This window comes from Rana temporaria, chromosome 2 (genome assembly GCF_905171775.1).
Source record: "Rana temporaria chromosome 2, aRanTem1.1, whole genome shotgun sequence".
Classification (NCBI taxonomy): Eukaryota; Metazoa; Chordata; class Amphibia; order Anura; family Ranidae; genus Rana; species Rana temporaria.
In genome coordinates this window covers 388901612-388927734 of record NC_053490.1, presented here as the reverse complement: position 1 = coordinate 388927734, position 26123 = coordinate 388901612, and the positions used below count along the sequence as shown (strand labels likewise).

Sequence of the window (26123 nt, the reverse complement as noted above, 5' to 3'; positions counted from 1 at the left end):
GTATGTAGTTTGTCGCCACTGCGCGTTTGTGCGCAATTTTAAAGTATGTCGTGTTTGGTATCCATGTACTCGGCCTAAGATCATAATTTTTATTTCATCAATAATTTGGGCAATATAGTGTGTTTTAGTGCTTTAAAATAAAAAAAAGTGTATTTTTTCCCCAAAAAATGCGTTTGAAAAAACGCTGCGCAAATACTGTGTGGAAAAAAAATTTGCAACACCCACCATTTTAATCTGTAGGGCCTTTGCTTTAAAAAAATATATAATGTTTGGGGGTTCAACTTAACTTTCTTGCAACAAAAATAATATGTTTTTATGTAAACAAACAGTGTCAGAAAGGGCTTTTTCTTCAAGTGGTTAGAAGAGTGGGTGATGTGTGACATAAGCTTCTAATTGTTGTGTATAAAATGCCAGGACAATTCAAAACCCCCCCAAATTACCCCATTTTGGAAAGTAGACACCCCAAGCTATTTGCTGAGAGGCATCTTAAGTCCATGGAATATTTTAGATTTTGACCCAAGTTGCGGGAAATATAAATATATATATATATATATATTTTTTTTTGCGCAAAGTTGTCACTAAATGATATATTGCTCAAACATGCCATGGGCATATGTGGAATTACACCCCAAAATGCATTCTGCTGCTTCTCCTGAGTACGGGGATACCACATGTGTGAGACTTTTTGGGAGCCTAGCCGCGTACGGGACCCCAAAAACCAATCACCGCCTTCAGGCTTTCTAAGGGTGTAAATTTTTGATTTCACTCCTCACTACCTATCACAGTTTCGAAGGCCATAAAATGCCAAAATAGCACAAAAAAACCCCAAATGACCCCATTTTGGAAAGAAGACACCCCAAGGAAACTGCTGAGAGGCATGTTGAGTCCATTGATTTTTTTTTTTTTGTCCAAAGTGATTGAATAATGAGAAAAAAAAAAAAAAATTTGTCACTAAATGATATATTGCTCACACATGCCATGGTTATATGTGGAGTTGCACCCTAAAATACATTCTGCAGCTTCTCCTGAGTACGGGGATACCACATGTTTGGGACTTTTTGGGAGCCTAGCCGCGTACGGGACCCCGAAAACCAAGCACCGCCTTTAGCATTTCTAAGGGCGCAAATTTTTGATTTCACTCCTCACTACCTATCACAGTTTCGAAGGCCATAAAATGCCAAAATAGCACAAAAACCCCCCAAATGACCCCATTTTGGAAAGTAGACACCCCAGAGTCCATGGAATATTTAATTTTTGTGCCCCAAGTGATTGAATCATGACCAAAAAAAATTAAAATAAAAAAATGTACAAAACATTGTCAGTAAATACATTCTGCTGCTTCTCCTGAGTACGGGGATACCACATGTGTGGGACTTTTTGGGAGCCTAGCCGCGTATGAGACCCCGAAAACCAAGCACCGCCTTCAAGATTTCTAAGGACATAAATTTTTGATTTCACTCACACAAATCTTGAAGGCAGTGCTTGGTTTTCGGGGGCCCGTACGCGGCTAGGCTCCCAAAAAGTCCCACACATGTGGTATCCCCGTACTCAGGAGAAGCAGCAGAATGTATTTTGGGGTGCAATTCCACATATAACCGTGGCATGTGTGAGAAATATATCATTTAGTGACAACGTTTTGTAATTTTTTTTTATGGTCATTATTCAGTGACTTGGGGCAAAAAAATTAAATATTCCATGGACTCAACATCCCTCTCAGCAAATAGCTTGGGGTGTCTACTTTCCAAAATGGGGTCATTTGGGGGGGTTTTGTGCTGTTTTGGCATTTTATTGCCTTCGAAACTGTGATAGGTAGTGAGGAGTGAAATCAAAAATTTATGCCCTTAGAAATCCTGAAGGCGGTGATTGGTTTTCGGGGTCCCGTACGCGGCTAGGCTCCCAAAAAGTCCCACACATGTGGTATCCCCGTACTCAGGAGAAGCAGCAGAATGTATTTTGGGGTGCAATTCCACATATGCCCATGGCATATGTGAGAAATATATCATTTAGTGACAACGTTTTGTAAAATTTTTTTTTTTTTTTTTTTTGGTCATTATTCAATCACTTGGGGCCATAAAATTAAATATTCCATGGACTCAACATGCCTCTCAGCAAATAGCTTGGGGTGTCTTCTTTCCAAAATGGGGTCATTTGGGGGGGTTGTGTGACATCTTGGCATTTTATGGCCTTCAAAACTGTGATAGGTAGTGATAGGTAGTGAGGAGTGAAATCAAAAATGTATGCCCTTAGAAATCTTGAAGGCGGTGCTTTGTTTTCGGGGCCCCGTATGCGGCTAGGCTCAAAAAAGTCCCACATATGTGGTATCCCCGTACTCGGGAGAAGCAGCAGAATGTATTTTGGGGTGCAATTCCACATATAACTATGGCATGTGTGAGCAATATATCATTTAGTGACAACTTTGTGCAAAAAAAAATCAGTTTGTCATATTCCCGCAACTTGTGTCAAAATATAAAATATTCCATGAACTCGACATGCCTCTCAGCAAATAGCTTAGGGTGTCTACTTTCCAAAATGGGGTCATTTGGTTTTTTTTTTTTGCTATTTTGGCATTTTATGGCCTTCGAAACCTTGATAGGTAGTGAGGAGTGAAATCAAAAATTTGTGCCCTTAGAAATGCTGAAGGCGGTGCTTGGGTTTTGGGGCCCCGTATGCGGCTAGGCTCCCAAAAAGTCCCACACATGTGGTATCCCCGTACTCAGGAGAAGCAGCAGAATGTATTTTGGGGTGCAATTCCACATATAACCATGGCATGTGTGAGAAATATATCATTTAGTGACAACTTTTTGTAAACATTTTTTTTTTTTTCGTCATTATTCAATCACTTGGGACAAAAAAATTAAATATTCAATGGACTCAACATGCCTCTCAGCAGTTTCCTTGGGGTGTCTACTTTCCAAAATGGGGTCATTTGGGGGGGTTTTGTACTGCCCTGCCATTTTAGCACCTCAAGAAATGAGATAGGCAGTCATAAAATAAAAGCTGTGTAAATTCCAGAAAATGTACCCTAGTTTGTAGACGCTATAACTTTTGCGAAAACCAATAAATATACGCTTATTGCGATTTTTTTTACTAAAGACATGTGGCTGAATACATTTTGGCCTAAATGTTTGACTAAAATTTAGTTTATTCGATATTTTTTACTTTTTGTTATAAGAAAAATCATTTTTTTTCAAAATTTACGGTCTTTTTGCGTTTATATCGCAAAAAATAAAAATCGCAGAGGCGATCAAATACCATCAAAATAAAGCTCTATTTGTGGGAAGAAAAGGACGCAAGTTTCGTTTCGGTACAACATTGCATGACCGTGCAATTACCAGTTAAAGCAGCGCATTGCCAAATTGTAAAAACACCTTGGGTCTTTAGACAGCGTATTGGTCCGGGGCTTAAGTGGTTAAGGCAGGGCAAAAGGGGAAGCTGCCCTGGGCCCTGTCATTGTTGTGGGGCCCAAAGCAGCTGCCTCATACTTGACTACTATCCCAGTTTAAATTCCATTGTCTCTTGAAGTTGTAGTCCTTTGCTGTGTCCTGATATCTCAGTGTGAAGTGCTGCTACTAATGCTGCCCAGCTCTGCCCTATTATTGTGTACAAATGACTCACCTGAGACCCTGTGTTTACATGTAAATAACCATCATTCATATTTAAATAACAGGAGCATTCATATGTAAATAGCGGCACCATTCATATGTAAATAGCTGAAGCTGACGGCATTCATATATAAATAAAGGTGGCATATGTATATCATGCCCCTCTGAAGTGAAGAGATGATGTGCTGTAACCTCCAGCAACCAACCAGTGAGCAGTATTACTGTACAGTAATCTCTAGCAACCAATCAACAAGAAGAAATCATGTGCTGTAACCTCTGGCAACTAATCAGTGAGCCCTAATGTGTGCTGTAACCTCTAGCAACCAGTCAGTAAGTGGTAATGATATGCTGTAACCTCTGGCAACCAATCGCAATCACTGCCTGATCTGATACAGTAAACTGATTTTAAGTCTAGCTGATATCTATTGTATGTTTCAGAGCAGGTGGAGAGCAAAATTGCATGGGGGGGCCCAATTTTTTTTTGCCCAGGGTCCAATCAACATCAAAGGCGGCCCTGTGGCTGTGCCATATTTTTCATGAAGTTCTATTTCAAATGCTCCTTTATGCATTGACATACCTCTTTAGACCCAGTCTGTCCAGACAGTATGGCCACCTGCTGACTCGCACCATTTATGGACAGCTTAATGCTTCAATAGGACACAGAAGTGTATTCCAATGTAATTTGACTTCAGCTTATTGCAGTACAGAGGATCCTTTTCTAGTCTTTTGAAGTGTAAGAAGACAATGGGATTGATTTACTAAGACCGGAGAGTGCAAAATCTGGTGTAGCTGTGCATGGGAGCCAGTCAGCTTTACCTTGTTCAGTTAAAGTGGATGTAAACCCCCAAAAACATTTTTTTGATGTCACAATGTATAGAATAATATTTCCTATCATCTGTGCCCAGTCTTGCCACACAGAGTTAATCCAGCGCTGAGCAATCCTCTTTTTATTGTTCAGGTTATTTACATATCTCGTGCCCTAGCTTGCAGACATGCACAGCTTCTGTAAAGTGCACAATTCACATCCCCCTCCCCTATCCTCCTCTCCTCTCCCGTCCAGCTCTCCCAGGATTGGCTGTCTTTCCTGTGTTTTGATTAAATGTTTTCAAAATATAGTGTGATCCACAATTCAATACAGCCATCAGAATATACATAGACAAGAAGCTGTGCATGTCTGCAAGCTAGTGCACGAGATATGTAAATAACCTGTCACTCAAGCAAGGACTTTGGTCTTTATCTGGAAGTCTGTTTTATTTCACTGAACAATAAAAAGAGGATTGCTCAGTGCTGGATTAACTCTGTGTGGCAATACTGGGCACAGATGATAGGAAATCGTATTCACTACATTTTGGGGTTTACATCCACTTTAAGCTTTGACAAAAAATCTGAAAGATGATTGGTTTCTATGCAGAGCTGCACCAGATTTTACACTCTCCCGTTTTAGTAAATCAGTGCCAATGACTTTCCTAAGCCCTGTTTCTGTGAATAACTAACACTGACTAACTAACTAGCACTAAACAGAAGTGAAGGACAAGAGAGGGAAGGTTGCAGCTGCTTTACTGTGAACAGCTCAGTGGTATCCACCGAAATAGATGGAGACTTGGAGTCGCTAGTTACACAGAACTAATGCATATCAGTATTGTTGTGCAGGATCTTGGCAATAGTAGATTCCTGGACACACACTGGATTCTTGTTGCCGTCAGTGAAAGTTTGAGATATTGTTTCACAGATACTGCTGTAAGATGGTCCTTTGATGTAGAATTCATCGCTCACAGGAAATCTTGGTTGAGTGGGTATCTTTTGATCTCTCGTAGTACAAGGTTTGAAAGAAGAAGGGAGTGTTTTGGATTCTCTCACCAATAGCTTTTCAGTTTGCACACTAAGTGAACTCTATTTCTTAAAGTGTTACTAAACCCAGGACCCTGCATTCACTATATCTGGTCTCCCACAGTTCACAGAACATGGAAATGCAATTATTTTAGTAAATATAAACTGCTAAATACCTTTTTCCAGCAGCAGTTAGAACAGTCTTGTGACTTCTATCAGTGTCCAGCCAAGCACTGGTTAAAGCTTGTAGGAGGAGTTTTCTGACTGACCTATGAGATTGCAAGACCCCTGAGTCTTGTATGGACAGTGCTAATTGGCCCTGTGCTGATCACATGCACTCTCCCAAAGAAAAAATAAAACCCTCTCTAGCGATACACACCAAACTGAGCATGTGCAGGCTGACTCCATAGACTCTGTGTTATCAGGAAATGATTAGGAGACAGTGGAAAGAGGGGAGGATCAGAGAAGACAGGATCAAACAGCCTTTTTATACAATGCAAAGGATTAACCCCTTAGGTTCCTCAGTGAGTATAACACGCATGCTTTATACAGACTGATTTTACTGTTGTGATTTTAGTAACACTTTAAGCCTGGTACACATGTATCCAAAATCGGCCACTTCAACAGGACGTATGTACCGTTGTCTGTTCTGAGTGAGTGAGTGATTTGTATAGCGCTACAAATGTGAACTAAATCGCCTCAAGGCGCTTTGCATCCAGTGTCGTCCTGATTCTGTTCTAACAATTGGCTTGTGTCAAATGGTAATGCCGGAAAACCAGCATGCAATCAGTGCTTGCAGCTGATGTCTGCAAGCGATGATCTGTGTATTCAGAATACATAAAAAAGAGGGGTTCTATCTGTTTTTTGTTTGTTCAAACTGCTGGTACTCAAGCTTTACTCAAGCAAGGAGTGCAAAAGAGTACACATGGCTCCAAGCTGATAAAAGGTCTCAAACACTGCTATAGAGAGTTGGGTGCCAGTCTGGGTCTGCGACCAAAGAATCCATGCAATAAAAAGAAGAATGGCGCACATACGAAGAATTGAAAGTTTTAGACATCCATGAATAAAAAACAACACACAACCGACAGGATACTCAGCAGACGTGTTTCACACTGTGAAACGCGTCTGCTGAGTATCCTGTCAGTTGTGTGTCATGCTTTTTTAGTCATGGATGTCTAAATATACTTCAAATTCTTCATTTCGGATGTGCCGCCATTCTTCTTTTTATTGCAAGGAGTGCCGAGGAGCTTGGTCTTTTGAGCATGTTTTGGAGCATATTCTGGTACGTTGTGGACTCTTGCCATATCTCCAGTAAAAGCATGATTTTGGTGTTATCTTCCCATGGTTGTATGTAGACTTGCCTTCAAACTTTAAATTCATACATGTAACATGCATCTTCCAGTGTAGGGATTTCCTCTCTGTCATTACGTATTTGTTTGCACTTAATTAACGTAGGAAGATGCATTCTTTCAGTCCATTTTCATGTCTGAAAGAATTGTAGCACTACCCCCGAAGGAGATGCTGGTTTGTTTTGAGTGGCATGTTACCTTGTGGCTCCTCCGCCATCTAGGGGTGTATGGTGAAAATAGTAGTAACAGAATGTCCACCTGTGCTCTTTATTACCCAGCCGAGTAGAGATTCAGGACGACAGGTGGCAGCAGTGGAGTCAAGGTTTGGGTGCTTTTCCCCAGCAGCCAATCAGGAGGAGTTTTCCTTGCTGTGATTGCTGGGGGAGGGTATTTATGAGACAGACGCCATTGGTCTGGATCTTCTTCCAGTGTGGTGCCCACCTTCAGGGTGACCATGTCATGGCGCCCCGGCAAAATGGCCCTCCAGGCCGGGGTGCGCGTGCCACGCGGTGTTCCTGGTTCCGGGACCACGTTGGTCCGGAACATTTGAGCTGTGGCAGGGAGCCCAGTAATCAACTGGGTCCCTATTCCTAAGAAGATCCCATTGTTTTTATTCTGTTTTTAATAAAATGTAAGTGGTAATGCACTAGGCCGGTGCACCCTCCCTTCTTTTTCTCTAGCTATATGAACACCCTTTGTTCTGAGGAGGGCTGCAAGATGCAAGATTCTAGACTTTACCGTGAGACTACACTACCACCCGGGTTAGGCGAAACACCAGAGCGCAGGAGAATTTAGTTTCATTTTTAAAGCTGATGTTTGCCTGTTGCTATTGCATTCTGAACAGGTAACTGTAGCCTTGCAGTCGCTGGTTAAGTTCTCTGTGGATGAGCAACATCTGAAGCAAATGTCATTGTTCTTTAGAAAGTCCTTGTGTCCTTCAAAGGGCCTTTCCTTGAATGCACGGCACGTTCTGAAAGGATGTGGTTTGTTGTAGATAAGACAGTAGGAGTTAGGGTTAGGAGCTTTTCGCCTTTGTTCACTCAGAGTGCTGGTAACAGGTGCAAAGCCTTGTACACGCAGCCCGGGTGTACAGCTGTCTGTTCTACAGAAGCCGGTCTCACAACTGGCTTTTGTTGAGCGGGCATGCTGGAAAACCAGTACCTGACCCACATCCAATCAGTGCGTGCAGCCAATGGCTAAGAGCGCTGATCAGTGAGTTCTGACAGATAGGCAGTCTCCCCTGTAAGAACACAAAGGCACAGTGGGGGAGATCGACACACTCACATGACTACTGTTAGTACGGAAATCTGTCATTTTTGTTGCCCTTTAGCTCACTGGGTTGAATGAAAAAAGGCTGAATGTGTATACCCAGCTTAAATTGTTACTAAACCCAGTAAAATCAGTCTGTATATGCAGTAAAGCAAGCTTGTTATACTCGCTGTGGAACCTAAGGGGTTAATCCGCTGCATTGTTTAAATAGGCTGTTTGATCATGTCTTCTCTGTTCCTCCCCTTCTTCCACTGTCCCCAAACCATCTCCTGATAGAACAGAGTCACTCTGCACATGCTCAGTTTGGTGTGTATTGCCAGAGAGTTTTTTTTTTTTCTTGGGAGAGTGCATGTGATCAGCATAGGGCCAATCAGTACTGTCCAGACAGAGGGTCAGGGGTCCTGCAGCATCATAGGACAATCAGGGGAGAATGAAAACTCCTCCTACAAGCTTTAACCAAACACTGATAGAAGTCACAATACTACTGATGAGAAAAGATATTTAGCAGTCTATATTTACTAAAATAATTGCGTTTCTATGTTCTTTGTACTGTGGGAGACCAGATATAGTGAATGCAGGGTCCTGGGTTTAGTAACACTTTAACTAATGTCTTTCTAACAGAGATAGTGTTTCTAAAGTCTCTGTATTTTGTGTTGATGTTTTCTCTTCTTGTAGTTAGAGGGACAGGAAGGCCTAAGGCAGTCACTAAGAAGCTTATCATTTTTAGCTCTGGCTAAGGCTTTAATGAACTTTGAAAAGAATGAAAAAGGTTGAAAGGAGATTCAAAACTGTCCCTAAATATCGTATGCTATTTCTGGTTAACACTGAATGCATCGTCTAGGTAGCTAAAATAGGGTGACCAGACATCCCCGGTTTCAGGGGACAGTCCCCGGATTGAGGACACTGTCCCCAGACCAAGTCTGTCCCTGGTTTTGTCCCCAGATTGGATTTGAACAGGGGCTGGGTGTATTTGTTTCCATTATCTGTGCCCCTTTCTGATGATCAGGTGCTGGTTGGAGCGGAGGGAATATTTCTTCAGTTTCGGGTGTATGCCCATTCAGCTTCGCTCGCATGTTCTTCTGCCTTGGCTCAAGTCCCGGCCAGCCGCCTGCCTGTTTATCTCCTTGCCTTCCCTGACAGAATGATCTTCCTTTGCACCCCACCCAGTAGTAGCCAGGGCCCGGAGAGTGAGACTTGACAGGCTGTGAGGCGGGCGGCGACGGGCAGAGAGTCGCTGATTGCCGCCATTACTAGTAAAAAAAATATGTCCCCAGATTTCATTTAAAAAATCTGGTCACCTTAAGCTAAGACCTAGTAGATGTGGGTCTTCTGTGGCAATCTCATGCTCAAAAAGAAAATCACTTAGTTCATAGAACTTCTTGCTTATCGTAGTTCAGCCTCCTGAACAAGGCAAGGTCGATAACTTCAGCGCTCCTACATGGTTGCTATAATCTCTCCCCTGTGAGATTATCCACTTCAATCAAGGAGTCCCAACTGACAGCAAGGATGAGTCATTGGTTGTTAAGACGCCGACAGGTGCCAGCTCCTTAACAACCAACATCCAGTCTCCTTAGCCTACTAATAGGTAGATTCACAAAGAGTTAGGCCGGCTTATCTACAGATAAGCCGACCTAACTCTGAATCTAAGCCGACCTATATTTAAGTGTATTCTCTAACAGAGATACACTTAAACATATCTAAGATTGCAATGTTTTGGCTTACCGCTAGGTGGCGCTTACATTGCGGCCGGCCTAGATTATGTAAATGAGAATTTACGACGATTCCCGAACGAACGCAAGCCCGACACAGTCGATTAACGTCGTTTCCGTACGCGATAGGCCGCCTAAAGTTATTCCACCTATGAGGTGGAATAACAATGTTAAGTATGGTCGCCGTTCCCGCCGCGAGGTTCGAATTTTTTACGTCGTTTGCGCAAGTCGTCCGCGAATCGGGATTTACGTAGTTTACGTACGCGTAGAAATCAATAGGCCCGTACGGCCTACTTAGCCACAATGCGCACTGGGAAATTTAGTCGCCCGGCGCATGCGCAGTGTAAAAAAACGTCAAAAACGTGAGGTCAAGCCTCATTTCCATACTACACGCCCCCCTCCCAGTCATTTGAATTAGGAGCCCTTATGCCCGCTCGTTTTAGGCTACCCCGCCGAAAATTTGAAGGTAAGTAGTTTGAGAATCACTAATAGCCTAAATAATTTACGGCGGTATAGCCTAAAAAGACTAGGCTAGGCCGTCCTAATTTTAGGCGCCCCTACGTGAATCTACCTATAAATATGCAGTAGTATAAAAAATGCATCAAACACATTGTGAACCTAGCCTAAAAGATATTGCTTCAAAATAAGCAGGGCTTTTTTTCCGGGGGAACTCAGTTTCACCACCTCTGGCTCAGACCCTTTGGTGCCTGCTCACCACAATCACTTGTAAACACATAAGTCTGGTTTCTGTGTTTACAAGTGACAGCTCTGCACTCTGTATGTAATGCAATCCTTGTATTTAATGCCCCTTTAAGACCCTCCTACTGTTCGTGAAATTTGACTGACCACACCCACTATTTGATGTGATTTGGAGGGTGTGTGTAGGGGAGGGGTTTTGTGGGGGTGGTGGTTAAGTTCCAGCACCTATTGTTTTAGAAAAAAAAAATGAAAATAAGTAACTGCTGAAATCACTTATTATAACCAGTCCAGATAAAACTACATTATTCCATTATTATTCAGAGCAGAACGGTGTGGCTACATGTAGGAACTAATAGCTTAATAATGCCTTATGTTCTTGACTAGGAGAGGAGTGGGTATAATAAACACAAAATGATTAACCAATTGAGGGCCACCAGTGGCACAAAACTTACCTTGTTCCATAAACTCGGTTACAATGTAGATGGGCTCTTCAGAAACCACTGCATATAGCTGAACTAGTTTATCATGGCGGAGCTTCTTCATGATCTGAGCCTCTTCTAAGAATGCTTCTGGGGACATTGTTCCTGGCTTGAGAGTCTTCACAGCTACCTTTGTCGCCCCATTCCATGTCCCTTATAATTGTAAAGATATATGAAAGATATAACAATGTTAATACAGTCAAGTTTATCAACTGCGGATTAACATACCACGATCACTATGTTAAAGGGGTTGTAAAGGTTCGTTTTTTATTTTCTAAATAGGTTCCTTTAAGCTAGTGCATTGTTGGTTCACTTACCTTTTCCTTCGATTTCCCTTCTAAATGTTTTTTTTTCTTTGTCTGAATTTCTCACTTCCTGTAAACTTGCCCCCATCATCCAAGCTGTTCTGGCTGGGGGTTAGTCAGCCAGAACAGCTTACTGAGGTGGAACAGGAAGTGAGAAATTCAGACAAAGAAAACAAAGAAAAATTTTTAGAAGGGAAATCGAAGGAAATGGTAAGTGAACCAACAATGCACTAGCTTAACCACTTCAATACAGGGCTTTTATACACACCTCATTACCGGGCCTATTCTGGCACTTCTCTCCTACATGTAAAAATCATTATTCTTTTGCTATAAAATTACGCAGAACCCCCAAATATTATATATGTTTTTTTAGCAGACACCCTAGGGAATAAAACGACGGTCATTGCAACGTTTTATCTTGCACGGTATTCGCGCAATAATTTTTCAAACGCCCTTTTTTTGGAAAAAAAAAATTCATGAATGAAAAAAATAACAAAATAGTAAAGTTAGCCCAATTTTTTTGTATAATGTGAAAGATGATGTTACACCGAGTAAATAGATACCTAACATGTCACGCTTTAAAATTGCGCATACTTATGGAATGGCGCCAAACTTCGGTACTTAAAAATCTCCATAGGCAACGCTTGAATTTTTTTTTACAGGTTACCAGTTTAGATTTACAGAGGAGATCTAGTTCTAGATTTGTTGCTGGCACTCTAACGCACGCGGCGATACCTCACATATGTGGTTTAAACGGCGTTCACATATGTCGGCGGGACTTACGTGTGCGTTCGCTACTGCGCGTGAGCTACCGGGGACAGGGGCGTTTTAATTTTTTTTTTTTTTATTCTTTTATTTATTTTTTTACTTATTTGTTTCTTTTTTTACACTTCTTTTCTAATTTTTTTTTTTTACTTTTATTCCTATTACAAGGAATGTAAACATCCCTTGTAATAGGGATGTGTGTGACAGGTCCTCTTTATGGAGAGATGCGGGGTCAATAAGACCCCACATCTCTCCTCCAGGCTGGAAACCATGAGATCGGTGAAAAAAAATTCACCGATTCTCATGAATACTGTTGCTTACTAGCCGCAATCGCGGCTTTGTTTACTTACGGGGACCCGGGCTTGACGTCATCACATCGCGCCCGGGTCCTCCGACGGTCATAGAGATGACTGGTGGCCATCTGGTCACCAGTCATCTCTATGCTTCCTGCGAGCGCCGGACGATTCTTTTTTTTCGGGCCCCCGATGGCACGGGAGAGCCCGGAGAAGCACCGAATGGCGGCGGGAGGGGGGGGGATGTCCCCTCCCGCCACCTGTAAGAATGATCAAGCGGCGGAACCGCCGCTATGATCGTTCTTATGCTGCGCAGAATCGCCGGCAGAACAAAAGGATATCTGGATGATGCCTCTAGCTGAAGGCATCATTCAGATATTCACCCGCAAAGCCCAGGACGTCATTTGACGTCCACCCAGGATGGGAGATCCCATCTGTGGACGTCAAATGACAATGGGCGGTATTTAAGTGGTTAAAGGAACCCATTTAGAAAATAAAAAACAAATTTTTACAACCCCTTTAAGAAGCCATGTTCAATCAGATGAGGAGACTGTTGTTGGTCTAGGCACTGCAATCTCTGCAAACAGCCCCTAGCTGACCAACCCTAAAGGGTTTTACTTTTTTAGCTAGCCACTATTATTCCACTGGTAGAAGGCCAGCACCGGGAATATACGTGCGGTGTATACAAATGTACAATTGGCTGATACAAGCACGCAAGTGTCTCAAAAAACAATTCAGCTGTTTATATTTCTTTCAGTGTTCCAGTCTGTTATACGGATGTGACCCAGCTGTCTAATTTCACTGGAAATTAATGGATTCATTCATTCTGACTTGATGTGACTCGAAGTTCTATGCGGACCTAATAACCATGATATTTTAAAAAGCCAATCAAGCATTTTATTATATATAATGCAGTCCAGAAAAACCTAATATGATTAGAGTAATTGTTCTCCAGGTGACTGTAAACTTATCCTGTAGCTCATGGGTGCCCTCCAGCTGTTGCAGAACTACAAGTTCCATGAGGCATTGCATGCCGCTGAGAGTTACAAGCCTGGCTCCCAAAGGCAGAGGCATGATAGGATTTGTAGTTCCGCAACAGCTGGGGGGACACAGGTTGAGCACCCATGCTGTAGCTCATCTGCAAAGTTTAGACCATATTAGAAACAAACTGTAATCTGTAAAAAAAAAAAAAAAGTAATTATTCCATTATACCTTTAAAAAGGTATAAATATACTAACAGAAATGATATAGGACTTCTACAGTATACCGTATTCAGTTGATCTTCTATAATGTATGGGTCAGTATTAAATTACTTTGTCAAGAGTCTGAAACATTTTCATTATAACTTTTATCAGTGAGGTCCCGTAATGCAGGGTCACCGGCCGCCTAATCCATGGATCCGGCCCCCTAATCTACATGCAGGGTGCCGGACTGATGGATGCTAATGGGGTTTGTATTTTATTTTTAGAAGCACATGATTAGAGCCAGAGGTTTTAATAGGCTTCCAAAAAGGATGGGCTGGGGGCGCATTGCTCTGCACAATACTACCACCTTTTTATTATTCACACTACTTAAAGTGTAAATAAACCCACCTATCATTTTCAGCCAATGAAGCTGCCATCATTTCCTCTGGTTAATCCACAACTGTGGTGTTATTTTTTCCTCCTCATATCCCGCTGAAACACCAAAAGGTACACTGCCAGCACCCAGAGCTTAATGGGCACAAATTGCACATGTGATCACTTAGGACACGAGCCATTGGATGGTTTGACAGTTTGGTTGAGATCACAACCAATGCGAGTGTTAGATTTCCGGCACGTGCTTTAACAGAAACAGTTTTAATGGATGGGTTTACTTCCACTTTAAAGGGGAAGTACTGCCGAAGCTCATTTGGCTGTACTTCTCCTGTGGATCACAGCAGTGCAGTTCGTTCTGCACTCCTTTGACCCATTTTCAGCCGTCAGTGGGCTAAAGCCCGCTGTCAGCTGACGTGGTAGAGTCGGTCCAGGCTAGGGAAAGATTACAACGATATGGAGGGGATCAGCCCAGAAGCCCGGACTGGCACCTAGCTCAGCCTCTCAGCTACGCCGCTGACCTCCCTAGCCTGGCGCTCCAGTGAGCGCTGGAGGGGCAGAGCAGACAGCGGTGACTGACAGTCACTGCTCTCTGCTCAGAGCGTCAAGGAGAACTGAGCAATCAGTGGTGTTTGAATGCTCAGTTCTTAGCCTTAGAGCTGGCGGGGGACAGGTGTAGCATCGAATCACTACTGCATCCACCTAGGTAAGTATAAAAATTCCAAACTTCTCTTTTAAGAGTTTCTATACAGTTAAGTATTCTGTGTGCAGATTGTGGTAAAGAATGGGTATTATTCACGGAAAATACTGTATGTGCAATTTACACAGTTCTATTTTTTTCAACAATTTTTTTTACGTAATTGACAAAAACACAATATACTAATTGTATGGATTCTTTGTATACATATGAAGCAATACATGTTAAGTGTATGTACAGAAATTTGGGAGATTTGTCTTTACTTCCTCTCTCTCCAAATTTAGGGATAGCGGTCACCTAAACAGGTGTCCCTATCTGGAAGATTTAACCTGTTCTGGCGATAGTTCTAACATTTTGGATTTGTTATCTCTAAGGCCCCTTTCAGACTGGGGCGGGAGCTGCGGTGGCGGTATAACGCCGCTAAAAATAGTGGCGCTATACCGCCGGAATTGCCGCGGGTATCAGCCGCTAGCGGTGCGGTATTAACCCCCGCTAGCGGCCGATAAAGAGTTAATATCGCCCGCAATGCGCCTCTATAGAGGCGCATTGCGGGCGGTATTGCCGCGGTTCCCATTGTTTTCAATGGGAAGGAGCGGTGAAGGAGCGGTATACATGCCGCTCCTCTCACCGCTCCAAAGATGCTGCTGACAGGAGATTTTTTTGTCTCCCGCCAGCGCATCGCCTCAGTGTGAAAGCCCTCGGGCTTTCACATTGAGTCTGCAGTGCAGGAGTTTTTCAGGCGGGATAGCAGCGCTATTTTTAGCGCTTTACCGCCTGAAAAACTCCTCAGTGTGAAAGGGGCCTTACTTTCCCAGTAACAATGACAAGCAGAACCAATTTAGAGCTGGTTCACCCAGGGGCGACTCGCCAGGCGACTCAGCCGCCTGACAAGTCCCGCTCCGCTCTGTTCAATGGAACCGTACTAATAGGAGCGACTCAAGTCGTTCCGACTTAGAAAAAGGTTCTTGTATGACTTTCGGGGCGACTTGCATTGACTTCAATACAGAATTTTTTTTTGCAAGTCACCTCTGAAGTCGTCTTGAGATCGCCTTGCCGAGTCGCCCCCAAAGTCGTGCCGCCCCTGTGTGAACCGGGTCTTAGAGGGTGATTCTTCCCAGCAGAGACAACGACAGCAATAAAAAATGTACATAGGGTTCTAATCCTTTCCTACACTGGTCCAAAACAAAGCAATCACCAATCAGCTTAATTCTATCTTCTTTAAAACATTACTGTTCAGCATGCTGGAAATACTCTAGGCACCTGCTGCTAGCCTGGGATGTACAATGTAAAGTTTGACAACTTCTAAACCAGGGATCTGCAATTAGCGGACCTCCAGCTGTTGCAAAACTACAAGTACCATCATGCCTCTGCCTCTGGGTGTCATGCTTGTGGCTGTCAGAGTCTTGCTATGCCTCATGGGATTTGTAGTTCTGCAACAGCTTGAGGTCCGCTAATTGCATATCCCTGTTCTAAACCATAAACTGTCTGATTGTTAAAAGTGCCATTAAATGTTATGTTGATTACAAATATTTTATTGAACAAAATCAGAATTATAATGTAGCAGGAATTTGGAAATCTTTTCCTCTGCAGAATAGCTGAAAAGTGAGGCCCGGAGTGAAAAAGAACAAAAAGGCAGAATAACGGAGGGCCGGGCATGACTGGGTGGAAGTATGGGCAACGGAGGGTTAACAGAGGCAGGAGGAGGAGGAGGGAGTGTTCTGAACACGGGCGAAGGGTAGGGGAAGGAGACATATATAAAGGGGGCGGGGACGCACGTGGAGCTGTGCGGGAACGGGATTACATAAGGAGGCAGTTTTTCCCACCCACCCTCCCCATTTGTTGTGTGTCTTTGGTGTTGTGCGTTTGTTTTCTTTTATTTCAGGTTCGATGGCAAGGGTCGTCATAACAGCGTTGGCGGTGTTCTTTGGTCTTTGATGGTGGCAGTTAACAGATGTGATGGAAGTGGTGGGGGGCTCATCTGTGGGATGGGCCCCTTCTGGGGGTTATTCCAGTGGAACGGTGTCCGCTGGAATACAGTTATGGTTGCGCTTCGGGGTAAAGGGGGTTGTCGCCAAGCTGGTATACGACTGGAGGCCTGTTATGGTAATGGTACCGCAGTGCAGTGGTGAACAATAGAGGTTAAGCCGGGTTGCCGTCAAAGACCAATAGACTGGTGTTAATAAAGATGTTTTTGGTTAAAAATGTTAATGAAGAAAGATTTGGAGTTATTTAATTATTTACTAATTTAATTAATTATTTAAGTGTTTAAAATAAATAGGCTGTTATGGCCATTTTACTCCAATATCTGTGTCTCTCGTCACTGGTAAAAAGGGGGGTAAGATAATAATGGGGGGATTATGGTTTAAGGGAAAAAGGTTGGGCTATCTGAACTACACTAGTCATGAGAACTAAAGAACATAGGGCCAGATTCAGATACATTTACGTTGCTCCACGGCAGCGTAACATATCCCATTTACGTTACACCGCCGCAGGTTTACAGCGTAAGTGCCTGATTCACAAAGCTCTTACCTGTAAACTTGCGGCGGTGTAACGTAAATCCGCTCGGCGCAAGCCCGCCTAATTCAAATGGGGCGGGCACCATTTAAATTAGGCGCGTTCCCGCGCCGAACGTACTGCGCATGCTCCGTCTGGAAAATTACCCGACGTGCATTGCGCTAAATGACATCGCACGGACGTCATTTGTTTAGACGTTAACGTAAATGGCGTCCAGCGCCATTCACGGAAGACTTACGCAAACGACGTGATGTTTTGAATTTCGACGCGGGAACGACGGCCATACTTAACATTGCTTAGAACACCTAGGAGGTAGCCCTAATTTTACGACGCGTATCTCGACGGAAACGACGTAAATTTATCGACGGGCATCGCGGACGTTCGTGGATCGCCGTAACTAGTCATTTGCATATTCTACACCGACCGCAATGGCCTCGCCACCTAGCGGCCGGCATAGAATTGCATCCTAAGATCCGACAGTGTAAGTCAATTACACCTGTCGGATCTTAGGGCTAGCTATGCATAACTGATTCTATGAATCAGCCGCATAGTTAGGACGGGCGGATCACAGAGATACGACGGCGTATCAGGAGATACGCCGTCGTATCTCTTTTGTGAATCTGGCCCATACACTCCTCACAGGTTTCTAGTAACAGTTCCTCCGTGCCTTTAATTTGACAAGCTTCACACATTTCTTCAGATATCAGGGAATAAGGTGCTTTCCAGCAGAACTACTGATTTAGCAGCTGCAAGCAAATAATCAGTTTCCACTGAAATTGAGCCTGGGGCATGATTAATAAGGGTGGAAGAGTCACTGGGTATTTCCAGATCTTCCATTTTGTTTATAATGGTAATGCATAATTGCCAACAGTCCCAAATTTCCCAGGACATTCCCAGTATTTAGACCCTTGTCCCAGTCTTACAGTGTCTCCAGAAATTTCATGGGAAATTGGCATTTTCCCGCTTCATCTCCAGAGCCGCTGCTAGAGATGCGGGGCTGGCACTGGTAACTTTGTCTCCGCTATCATTCTACAGAAGACCAGCTCTTGTGAGGAAGACAAACGAGGCAGACTTCTGTAAATGGTGCAGAGACCAAATCACCAATACAGAGCAGCATGGACTAGCTGCATCTGTGGTGACAAAGTGACAACCTACATCTGTGATGACAAGGTGACACGTTTCATCTGTAGTGACAAGAGGGCACGGCATCTGTAGTGACAAACTGTATCTATGGAGACAAGTGAGCGCTGTATCTGTGGTGACAAGAGAGCGCTGTATCTGTAGTGACAAGAGAGTGCTGCATCTGTGGTAAAAAGAGAGCGCTGTACCTGTGGTGACAAGTGAGCGCTGAATCAGTGGTGACAAGTGAGCGCTGTATCTGTGGTGACAAGTGAGCGCTGAATCAGTGGTGACAAGTGAGCGCTGTATCTGTGGTGACAAGCTGAATCTGTGGTGACATGTGACAAGCTGAATCTGTGGTGACAAGCTGCATCTGTGGTGACAAGCTGCATCTGTGGTGACAAGTGACAAGCTGTGACTGTGGTGACAAGTGAGCGCTGCATCTGTGGTGACAAGTGACACAAACTGCATCTGGTGACAAGTGACACAAACTGCATCTGGTAGCAGGCGACGTGGCAAGTGACATGCTGCATCTGGTGGCAGGCAAGTGACACGCTCAGGGCTCCCATTGATTCTGCATTATGGTGAGTTGAACTATTTCCTTTTATATTACAATGTAATATAAGAAAAAATGCACTTTAATCATCCTGACACCATAACAACCATGGTGCCGTGATGATTGAAGTGCTAACACCAGGTGTTTGGAGTATCTTTATTTGCCGATTTGTTAAACTTTCTGGAATACACATATTACTATTATGGTGTAGGATCTGGACCTACTGTCCCTCCATCCCTCTTTCTTTCATTCTTTCTTTCCTTTCTTCTCTTTCCTTCTTCCCTCCATTCCTCTTTCTTTCTTTCCTTTTTCTTTCTCTCTCCCTTTTTTTCCTCACTCCATCCACTCTCTTCCTTCTCCCCCATACCTCTTTCATCTCAGACTCTAACCACACCCCCTTAAAGCTACGCCAAATATTTTGTTTAGACCACGCCCCATTTTCTGCCAGGACACACTTAAAAGAGTGCAATGATAAGATGAACACTCTCCAAGTAGCATAAGAGTTCCAATGGGTACCTTTAATTGAACAGTAGCTGTACATTTAAAATGATGACCTCCCCCATCCCTGTTTTCCTTATTAAATGACTTAAAAACAGTACTGACTTCAGCAGACTTGCCTCTGTGACAATCCAGTCATAGAAAATTGCTTTGCATCTGAGGTCTGTACTGCTATTACACAATGTGATGAATAGGGTTGGGGTGTGTGTATTCTGTTTTACACTTGCTACTTGTAAGGTCAATCACAAGGCTCCAGCAATGTCACTGTCATGAATCTGCAGTAATACTTTCATGCCCTGCCTGTCTCTTACCTGGTCTGTGTATCAGCCTTAGGGCTTGCCCTCTTACACCTGCATGGTTAAGTAATCTTCCCTCAGCGTGGCTCCACCTAGCCTCAACAGGAAACATTATTTAACACTGTGTTCTCCAAGCCTGCCTTACCGAGCAATATTGTGTGTTTTGTTTCCTGTCTCCTGCTTGCCGTGTGCTCTAAATCTGTTTCTGTTACCGATCTTGGCATGTTCTTTGACTATTCCTGCCTGCTTGTGACCCTGATCTTTGGTTTGTTCTCTGTCTATCCTTGTCTGCTAGTTGCCCTGACCATTGGCTTATCTTTGGCTTGACTATCCCTTGTTGTCCTAGGCTGCTGCTTCCTCTCTATCCTCCTGTAGCCTACCGTGAGCGTGAGCTGGGAGATCCTGGGGGCCGCGACCTGGAGCCAGTTGCAGCGTAGTCCATCCTCACCACTAGAGACTCTGGTGAACACCTGCTGGCTGACTCCGTGCCCTGGGGAATCTTATGCTCTAGCTTCCAGTGGGATCCATGTTGGTGTTCCTGTGGACCTGCCTTCCTGAACCACCCAGAGTTCCATCCACAGCAGTCAGCTGTAGGATCCACTACCTTAGCGGTGCACTCCTGAGTTTAGGTGTGCATCTGTCACCTGGACTCAGGTGACCTGACAGTCACAAAGTAGAGAAGTGAGCCACAAGCTCACCCTTACCTTAAACCTCCAATGTATTTCTCTTTGCTTCTGTGGCTGAAAGAAGTGGCAGATGAGCATAAGAAAGCTAAGTACAGTGGAACCTTGGATTATGAGCATAATCCGTTCCAGGAGAATGCTCGTAATCCAAAGTACTCGCATATCAAAGCGAGTTTCCCCATTGAAGTCAATAAAAACGAATATAATTAGTTCCACATTTTTCGAGGTCAGCGAAACTGTCCTTGGGCCTTTCCGTGCATTTCCGAACGGCAAGTGCTCAGCTCCGGCGCCCCCCCTCACCTCAGACCAAACACGGTACTGCACACCGATTTGGCCTGAATTATGCTCGTGTTGCCAGACAAATATACAGTGCTCATATTGCGAAACGCGTGTTAACCGGGTTACTCGCACTCTGAGGTTCCATTGTATACCATATGCTCCTTGGAAATGGGAGAGTAAAGTAACCATTTTATGTTGCTCTGAAGGGGCCTGCACATAAAGATTTCCAAAAACCTTGATACCCAAGCTAAAGAAATCTGAAGTGACGGACATCAAATCTGAACATCGTTTTTTATAGTTGGCTTTGTAAACACATCAAAATATCTCAGAGGTTCTTACCCTTCCAGACGTCTCCAAAACAGCCCTGTCCCAATTTTTTGTCTAGGGTGATAGAGTCTCTTGATATTTCCCAAGCATCTTTTGCTAGCCCCAAAGTTTGGGGCTTTAGATTGACACAAGCCTTTTTTAATAATTGGCACAGACCATCATTGTATTCTAATGAAAAAAAGACACATTTCCATGTTATGACTAGGTCAATGAAATTATCTTTTTAGATCCATTTTGTTCTTTCTTCAGAACAAATGAGTAAACTTCAAATAAGAAAGATCATAGACTAGTAATACCAAATGTTACCACATGATGTCACCATAGCCATAGTTATGTGCAACACAGTGGAGCTAGTGTTAAAATCGAATTGATGATTTGGATATATTGTTAAATCTTTATACGTTCATGAGTAGAGATATAAAATACTTAAACCAATAGAATAATATCCCACGATCGTTTGCCAGAACTTGACCTAAATGTAGACTCAAAAATATGAATCTGGAAAGTGATTTTCCATGGAAAGTGACTTGGTTTGGTATGAGGATATCAATGGCTCTGGGAAACATGGAAAAACTGGGATTACACAGGTTATCACATGGTATACTTCTAGCTAGAAAGAATTCTGTACTGGCCTACAATTATATGCATATAGTCCTGGACCTGGTGAGCGTTTGCATTATATACAGCGACCATAGGGGTCCTTAATACTTAAAGCGGAGTTCCACCCTATTTTTCAACATCTTTGCATTCAAATTAACACTGCCCCCTTAAATTAAGGTGACCAGATTTTTAAAATGAAATCCGGGGACATATTTTTTTTCTTTTCTTTTCTTCTTTTCTTTACTAGTAATGGCAACAATCAGCAACTCTCTGCCCGTCGTCGCCTGCCTCACAGCCTCTCAAGTCTTAGGCCTCGTACAGACGAGCAAACATGTACGATGAAAACGGTCCGCCGGACCGTTTTCAGCGTACATGTCTGCCCGGAGATTTCTGTATGATGGCTGTACACACCATCATACAGAAATCCGCGTGTACACGATACGCGGCAACGAGGCCATGCCGTCGCCGCGCCGATGACGCGGGGACGTGCGCGGCCCTGGCAGTTCAATGCTTCCACGCATGCGTCAAAGTCATTCGACGCATGCGAGGGATGGCGGCCGCTCGGACATGTACGGTAGGTCTGTACAGACGACCGAACATGTCCGACGGACAGGATTCCAGCGGGCATGTTTCTAAACATGTTTAGAAATATTTGCCCGCTCGAAAAAGGCCCGTACGCTGGAATCCTGTCCGCTCGGCTGTACAGACGACCGAACATGTCTGCTGAAACTGGTCCGCAGGCCAGTTTCAGCAGACATGTTCGGTCGTCTGTACGGGGCCTTACTCTTCGGGCCCCGGCTACTACTGGATGGGAAACGGAGGAAGATCACTCCGCCAGGGAAGGCAAGGAAATAGGCAGGTGGCTGGTCAGGATTTGAGCCAAGGCAGAAGAACATGCGCCCGAAACTGAAGAAATATTCCCTCCGTTCCGACCAGCACATGATCATTCAAAAGGGGCACAGATAATGGGAAAAATACAACTCCCCTATGCTAGTAGGCACGGTGCAGGGGGCGGGGGTGATGTAATTCTAATTTTTTTATTTTAATTCTGCACTGACTGTCTTTGAAATTGCCCCCGCCCCCTATTAAATCCAATCTGGGGACAAAACCAGGGACAGACTTGGTCCGGGGACAGTGTCCTCAATCAGGGGACTGTCCCCTGAAACTGGGGATGTCTGGTCACCCTACCTTAAATAGAATTGGTATGTTTTGTTTTTTTGTTTGAAAAACTCACGGTTTTATTCCTGTGAGTTTGTTTCCCCCGCCGCGGCGGAATGGCCTCCCCGCCGCTTCTAGCGCTGCTATGCCTCCTGGGAGATGTGTCATCAATCCCAGGAGGCTGGGCTGAACGAGCGCCGCCGTAGTTGAATTTCGGGGGGGCAGGGGAGGGAGGGGGCAGTGCCGCCCATAGAGGCGGGGCTGTACTACGAGCGGGTGTTCTCACACACAGATCTATCAGAGATGCGCTCCTCTGTCATCCTGATGATCTGTATCTCCGCGAACCGGAGACAGTAGCGTGCGGGGGGGGGGGGGGGCGGTGCTAGCAGGGGGGAGTTGGAGAGGAGGAAGAGGACACAGATCTATCAGAGATGCGCTCCTCTGTCATCCTGATGATCTGTAACTCTCCCCACTCTGCACTGGTGTCACAGAGTTAGTGGGAGAGCGGAGCTTGCCATCCACTGTGCCCATAACTGTGCCCAACGCTGCCCTCACTGTGCCCAACGCTGCCCAACACTGTGCCCTCACTGTGCCCAACACTGTGCCCTCACTCTGCCCAACACTGTGCTGTAACTGTGCCCAACGCTGCCCTCACTGTGCCCAACACTGTGCCTGTAACTGTGCCTGTAACTGTGCCCTCACTGTGCCCAACACTGTGCCCTCACTGTGCCCAACACTGCCCTCACTGTGCCCAACGCTGCCCTCACTGTGCCCGTAACTGTGCCCAACACTGTGCCCAACGCTGCCTCACTGTGCCCGTAACTGTGCCCTCACTTTGCCCGTAACTGTGCCTGTAACTGTGCCCTCACTGTGCCCGACGCTGCCCTCACTGTGCCCGTAACTGTGCCCTCACTGTGCCCAACACTGCCTCACTATGCCCGTAACTGTGCCCTCACTGTGCCGATGCGGGGTACATGGGCCGATGCAGGGTGCTGGGCCGGGGCCGATGCGGGGTGCCGAGGCCGATGCGGGGTCCCGGGGCCAATGCGGGGTGCCGGGGCCGATGCGGGGTGCCGAGGCTGATGCGGGGTGCCGAGGCCGATGCGGGGGGCCGATGCGGGGTCCCGGGGTGCCGGGGCCGATGCGGGGTGCCGGGGTCGATGCGGGAGGCCGATGCGGGGTCCCGGGGCCGATGCGGGAGGCTGATGCGGGGGGCCGATGCAGGGTCCCTGGGCCGATGCGGGGTGCCGAGGCCGATGCGGGGTCCCTGGGCCAATGCGGGGTGTCGGGGCCGATGCGGGAGGCCGATACGGGGTGCCGGGGCCGATGCGGGGTCCTGGGGCCGATGCGGGAGGCTGATGCGGGGTGCTGGGGCCAATGCGGGGTCCCTGGGCCGATGCGGGGTGCCAAGGCCGATGCGGGGTCCCTGGGCCGATGCGGGGTGTCGGGGCCGATGCGGGAGGCCGATGCGGGGTGCCGGGGCCGATGCGGGGTGTCGGGGCCGATGCGGGAGGCCGATGCGGGGTGTCGGGGCCGATGCGGGGTGCCGGGGCCGATGCGGGGTGCCGGGGCCGATGCGGGGTCCCAGGGCCGATTTGGGGTGCCGGGGCCAATGCGGGAGGCCGATGCGGGGTCCCTAGGCTGATGCGGGGTCCCTGGGCCCATGCGGGGTGTTGCGGCCGATGCGGGAGGCCGATGCGGGGTGCCGGGGCCGATGCGGGGTGCCGAGGCCGATGCGGGGGCCGATGCGGGGTCCCGGGGCCGATGCAGGAGGCCAATGTGGGGTGCCGAGGCCGATGCGGGGTCCCTGGGCCGATGCGGGGTGCCGGGGCCAATGCGGGGTGCCGGGGCCAATGCGGGAGGCCGATGCGGGGTGCCGGGGCCGATGCGGGGTGCCGATGCGGGGTGCCGGGGCCGATGCGGGGTGCCGGGGCCGATGCGGGGTGCCAGGGCCGATGCGGGGTGCCGAGGCCGATGCGGGGTGTCGGGGCCGATGCGGGGTGCTGTGCCGAGGCCGATGCGGGGTGCTGTGCCGGGGCCGATGCGGGGTGCTGTGCCGGGGCCGATGCGGGGTGCTGTGCCGGGGCCGATGCGGGGTGCCGGGGGCCAATGCGTGGTGCTGGGGCCGATGCGGGGCGCCGGGGACGATGCAGCACAGTACAGGGATGGTGGGAACCCCTCCTCATGGGCACAGCAGGAGTACAGCCACAGGAACTCAGCACAGGGATGGTGGGAACCCCTCATGAAGGGTTCCCACCATCCCTGTTGTGTGCTGACTTCCTGTGGCTGTACTCCTGCTGTGCTCATTATGAGCGTACGAGTCCGAATTGAGTTTCGGGCACAAAATACGAAATAACGGCTAATGCGAAACGGAACTAAACAAAATGAATTTATTGACAGTGCACATGTCTGGTATATGTATACACACCACATATATAACAAGAGATATATATCATCTTGTTATGTAGATATATCTGCACAGGAACAAATTATTTAGTATATTTACTGGTTCCTGGAAGGAGGAGGGGAGGAGAGGTTTGCATAGATAAGGGGCGGCAACTTCCTCTGACACTCCCGTTGCTATTGAAACCTGATCTGAAACCATTACACTGCTTGTACAGCACTGAGCATGTGCGAGGCTGAAATCCAGGAAGTCATACAGTCTGGATTCATGATGCCCACACTTAAGATGGCCCCAGTCAATTTCTGTTTTATAAAGTGTCTAAATGCTGTAACAACCTAACAAAACGGACCTTAGTTTACAGACTAACTGTAGTAGAATACATTCAGCTTGTGTATTACAGGGGTATTTATATTTAAAAAGTTTTTATATTTAAAATTGTGTCCGGAACTCCGCTTTAATTTGCATGCCATCCTGTGGCATGCACACACATATAGATCCTATAGGGTTTATACATATGCGTGCAGCCCTGGACCTCATGTGTGTATAATATATTTTATATATATATAAATATATATAATATATATATATATATATATATATATATATATATATATATATATATATATATATATATATATATATATATATATATATATATATATATATATATATATATATATATATATATATATATATATATATATATACTGGGTGAGGGGTGTTTTTTTATTCTAATTGTTTTGTATTTCTTTTTTAAGAGACGTATGATTCAGTAGGGATGCGTGTATTTTTTTTTTCTAAGGGGGTCCCCAAGGGGATTTTTAAAAGGAGGGTTAGGGAGGGGACATGACATTGATACAAGGTGCTGTATACTGTATATCTAATGTTTTTATATTTTTTGATTTGTTAGGAAATGTATGATTCAGTAGGGGTGGGTGTTTTGTTTTTCTTCAAAGGGGGTTTCCAAGGGGATTGTTAGAGGGAGTGTTAGGGAGGGGGACATAAAATGGATACAGGGTGCTGTATACTGTATATATAATGTTTTTATATTTTTGAATTTTTCAAGAAACGTGTGATTTAGTAGCCCTCCCTCTAACATGTTGGGGTCACAATCTATCTAT

The 26123-nt window shown here is 45.5% G+C and overlaps 1 protein-coding gene across 3 annotated transcripts in view; it reads right to left on the bottom strand.

Annotated features, from left to right (window-relative positions):
• FGR (FGR proto-oncogene, Src family tyrosine kinase) overlaps positions 1–26123 on the bottom strand; it is a 205926-nt gene that overhangs the window by 38128 nt on the left and 141675 nt on the right. For 2 of the 3 annotated variants that reach the window (XM_040337980.1, XM_040337982.1), the window contains exons 8-9: positions 20853–21008; positions 10908–11087 (exon numbers count right to left, since the gene is read on the bottom strand). In XM_040337980.1, the coding sequence (XP_040193914.1) occupies positions 10908–11087; positions 20853–21008 (336 nt within the window). The remainder of the gene's footprint in view (positions 1–10907; positions 11088–20852; positions 21009–26123) is intronic. The other variant, XM_040337983.1, reaches the window with a different exon arrangement.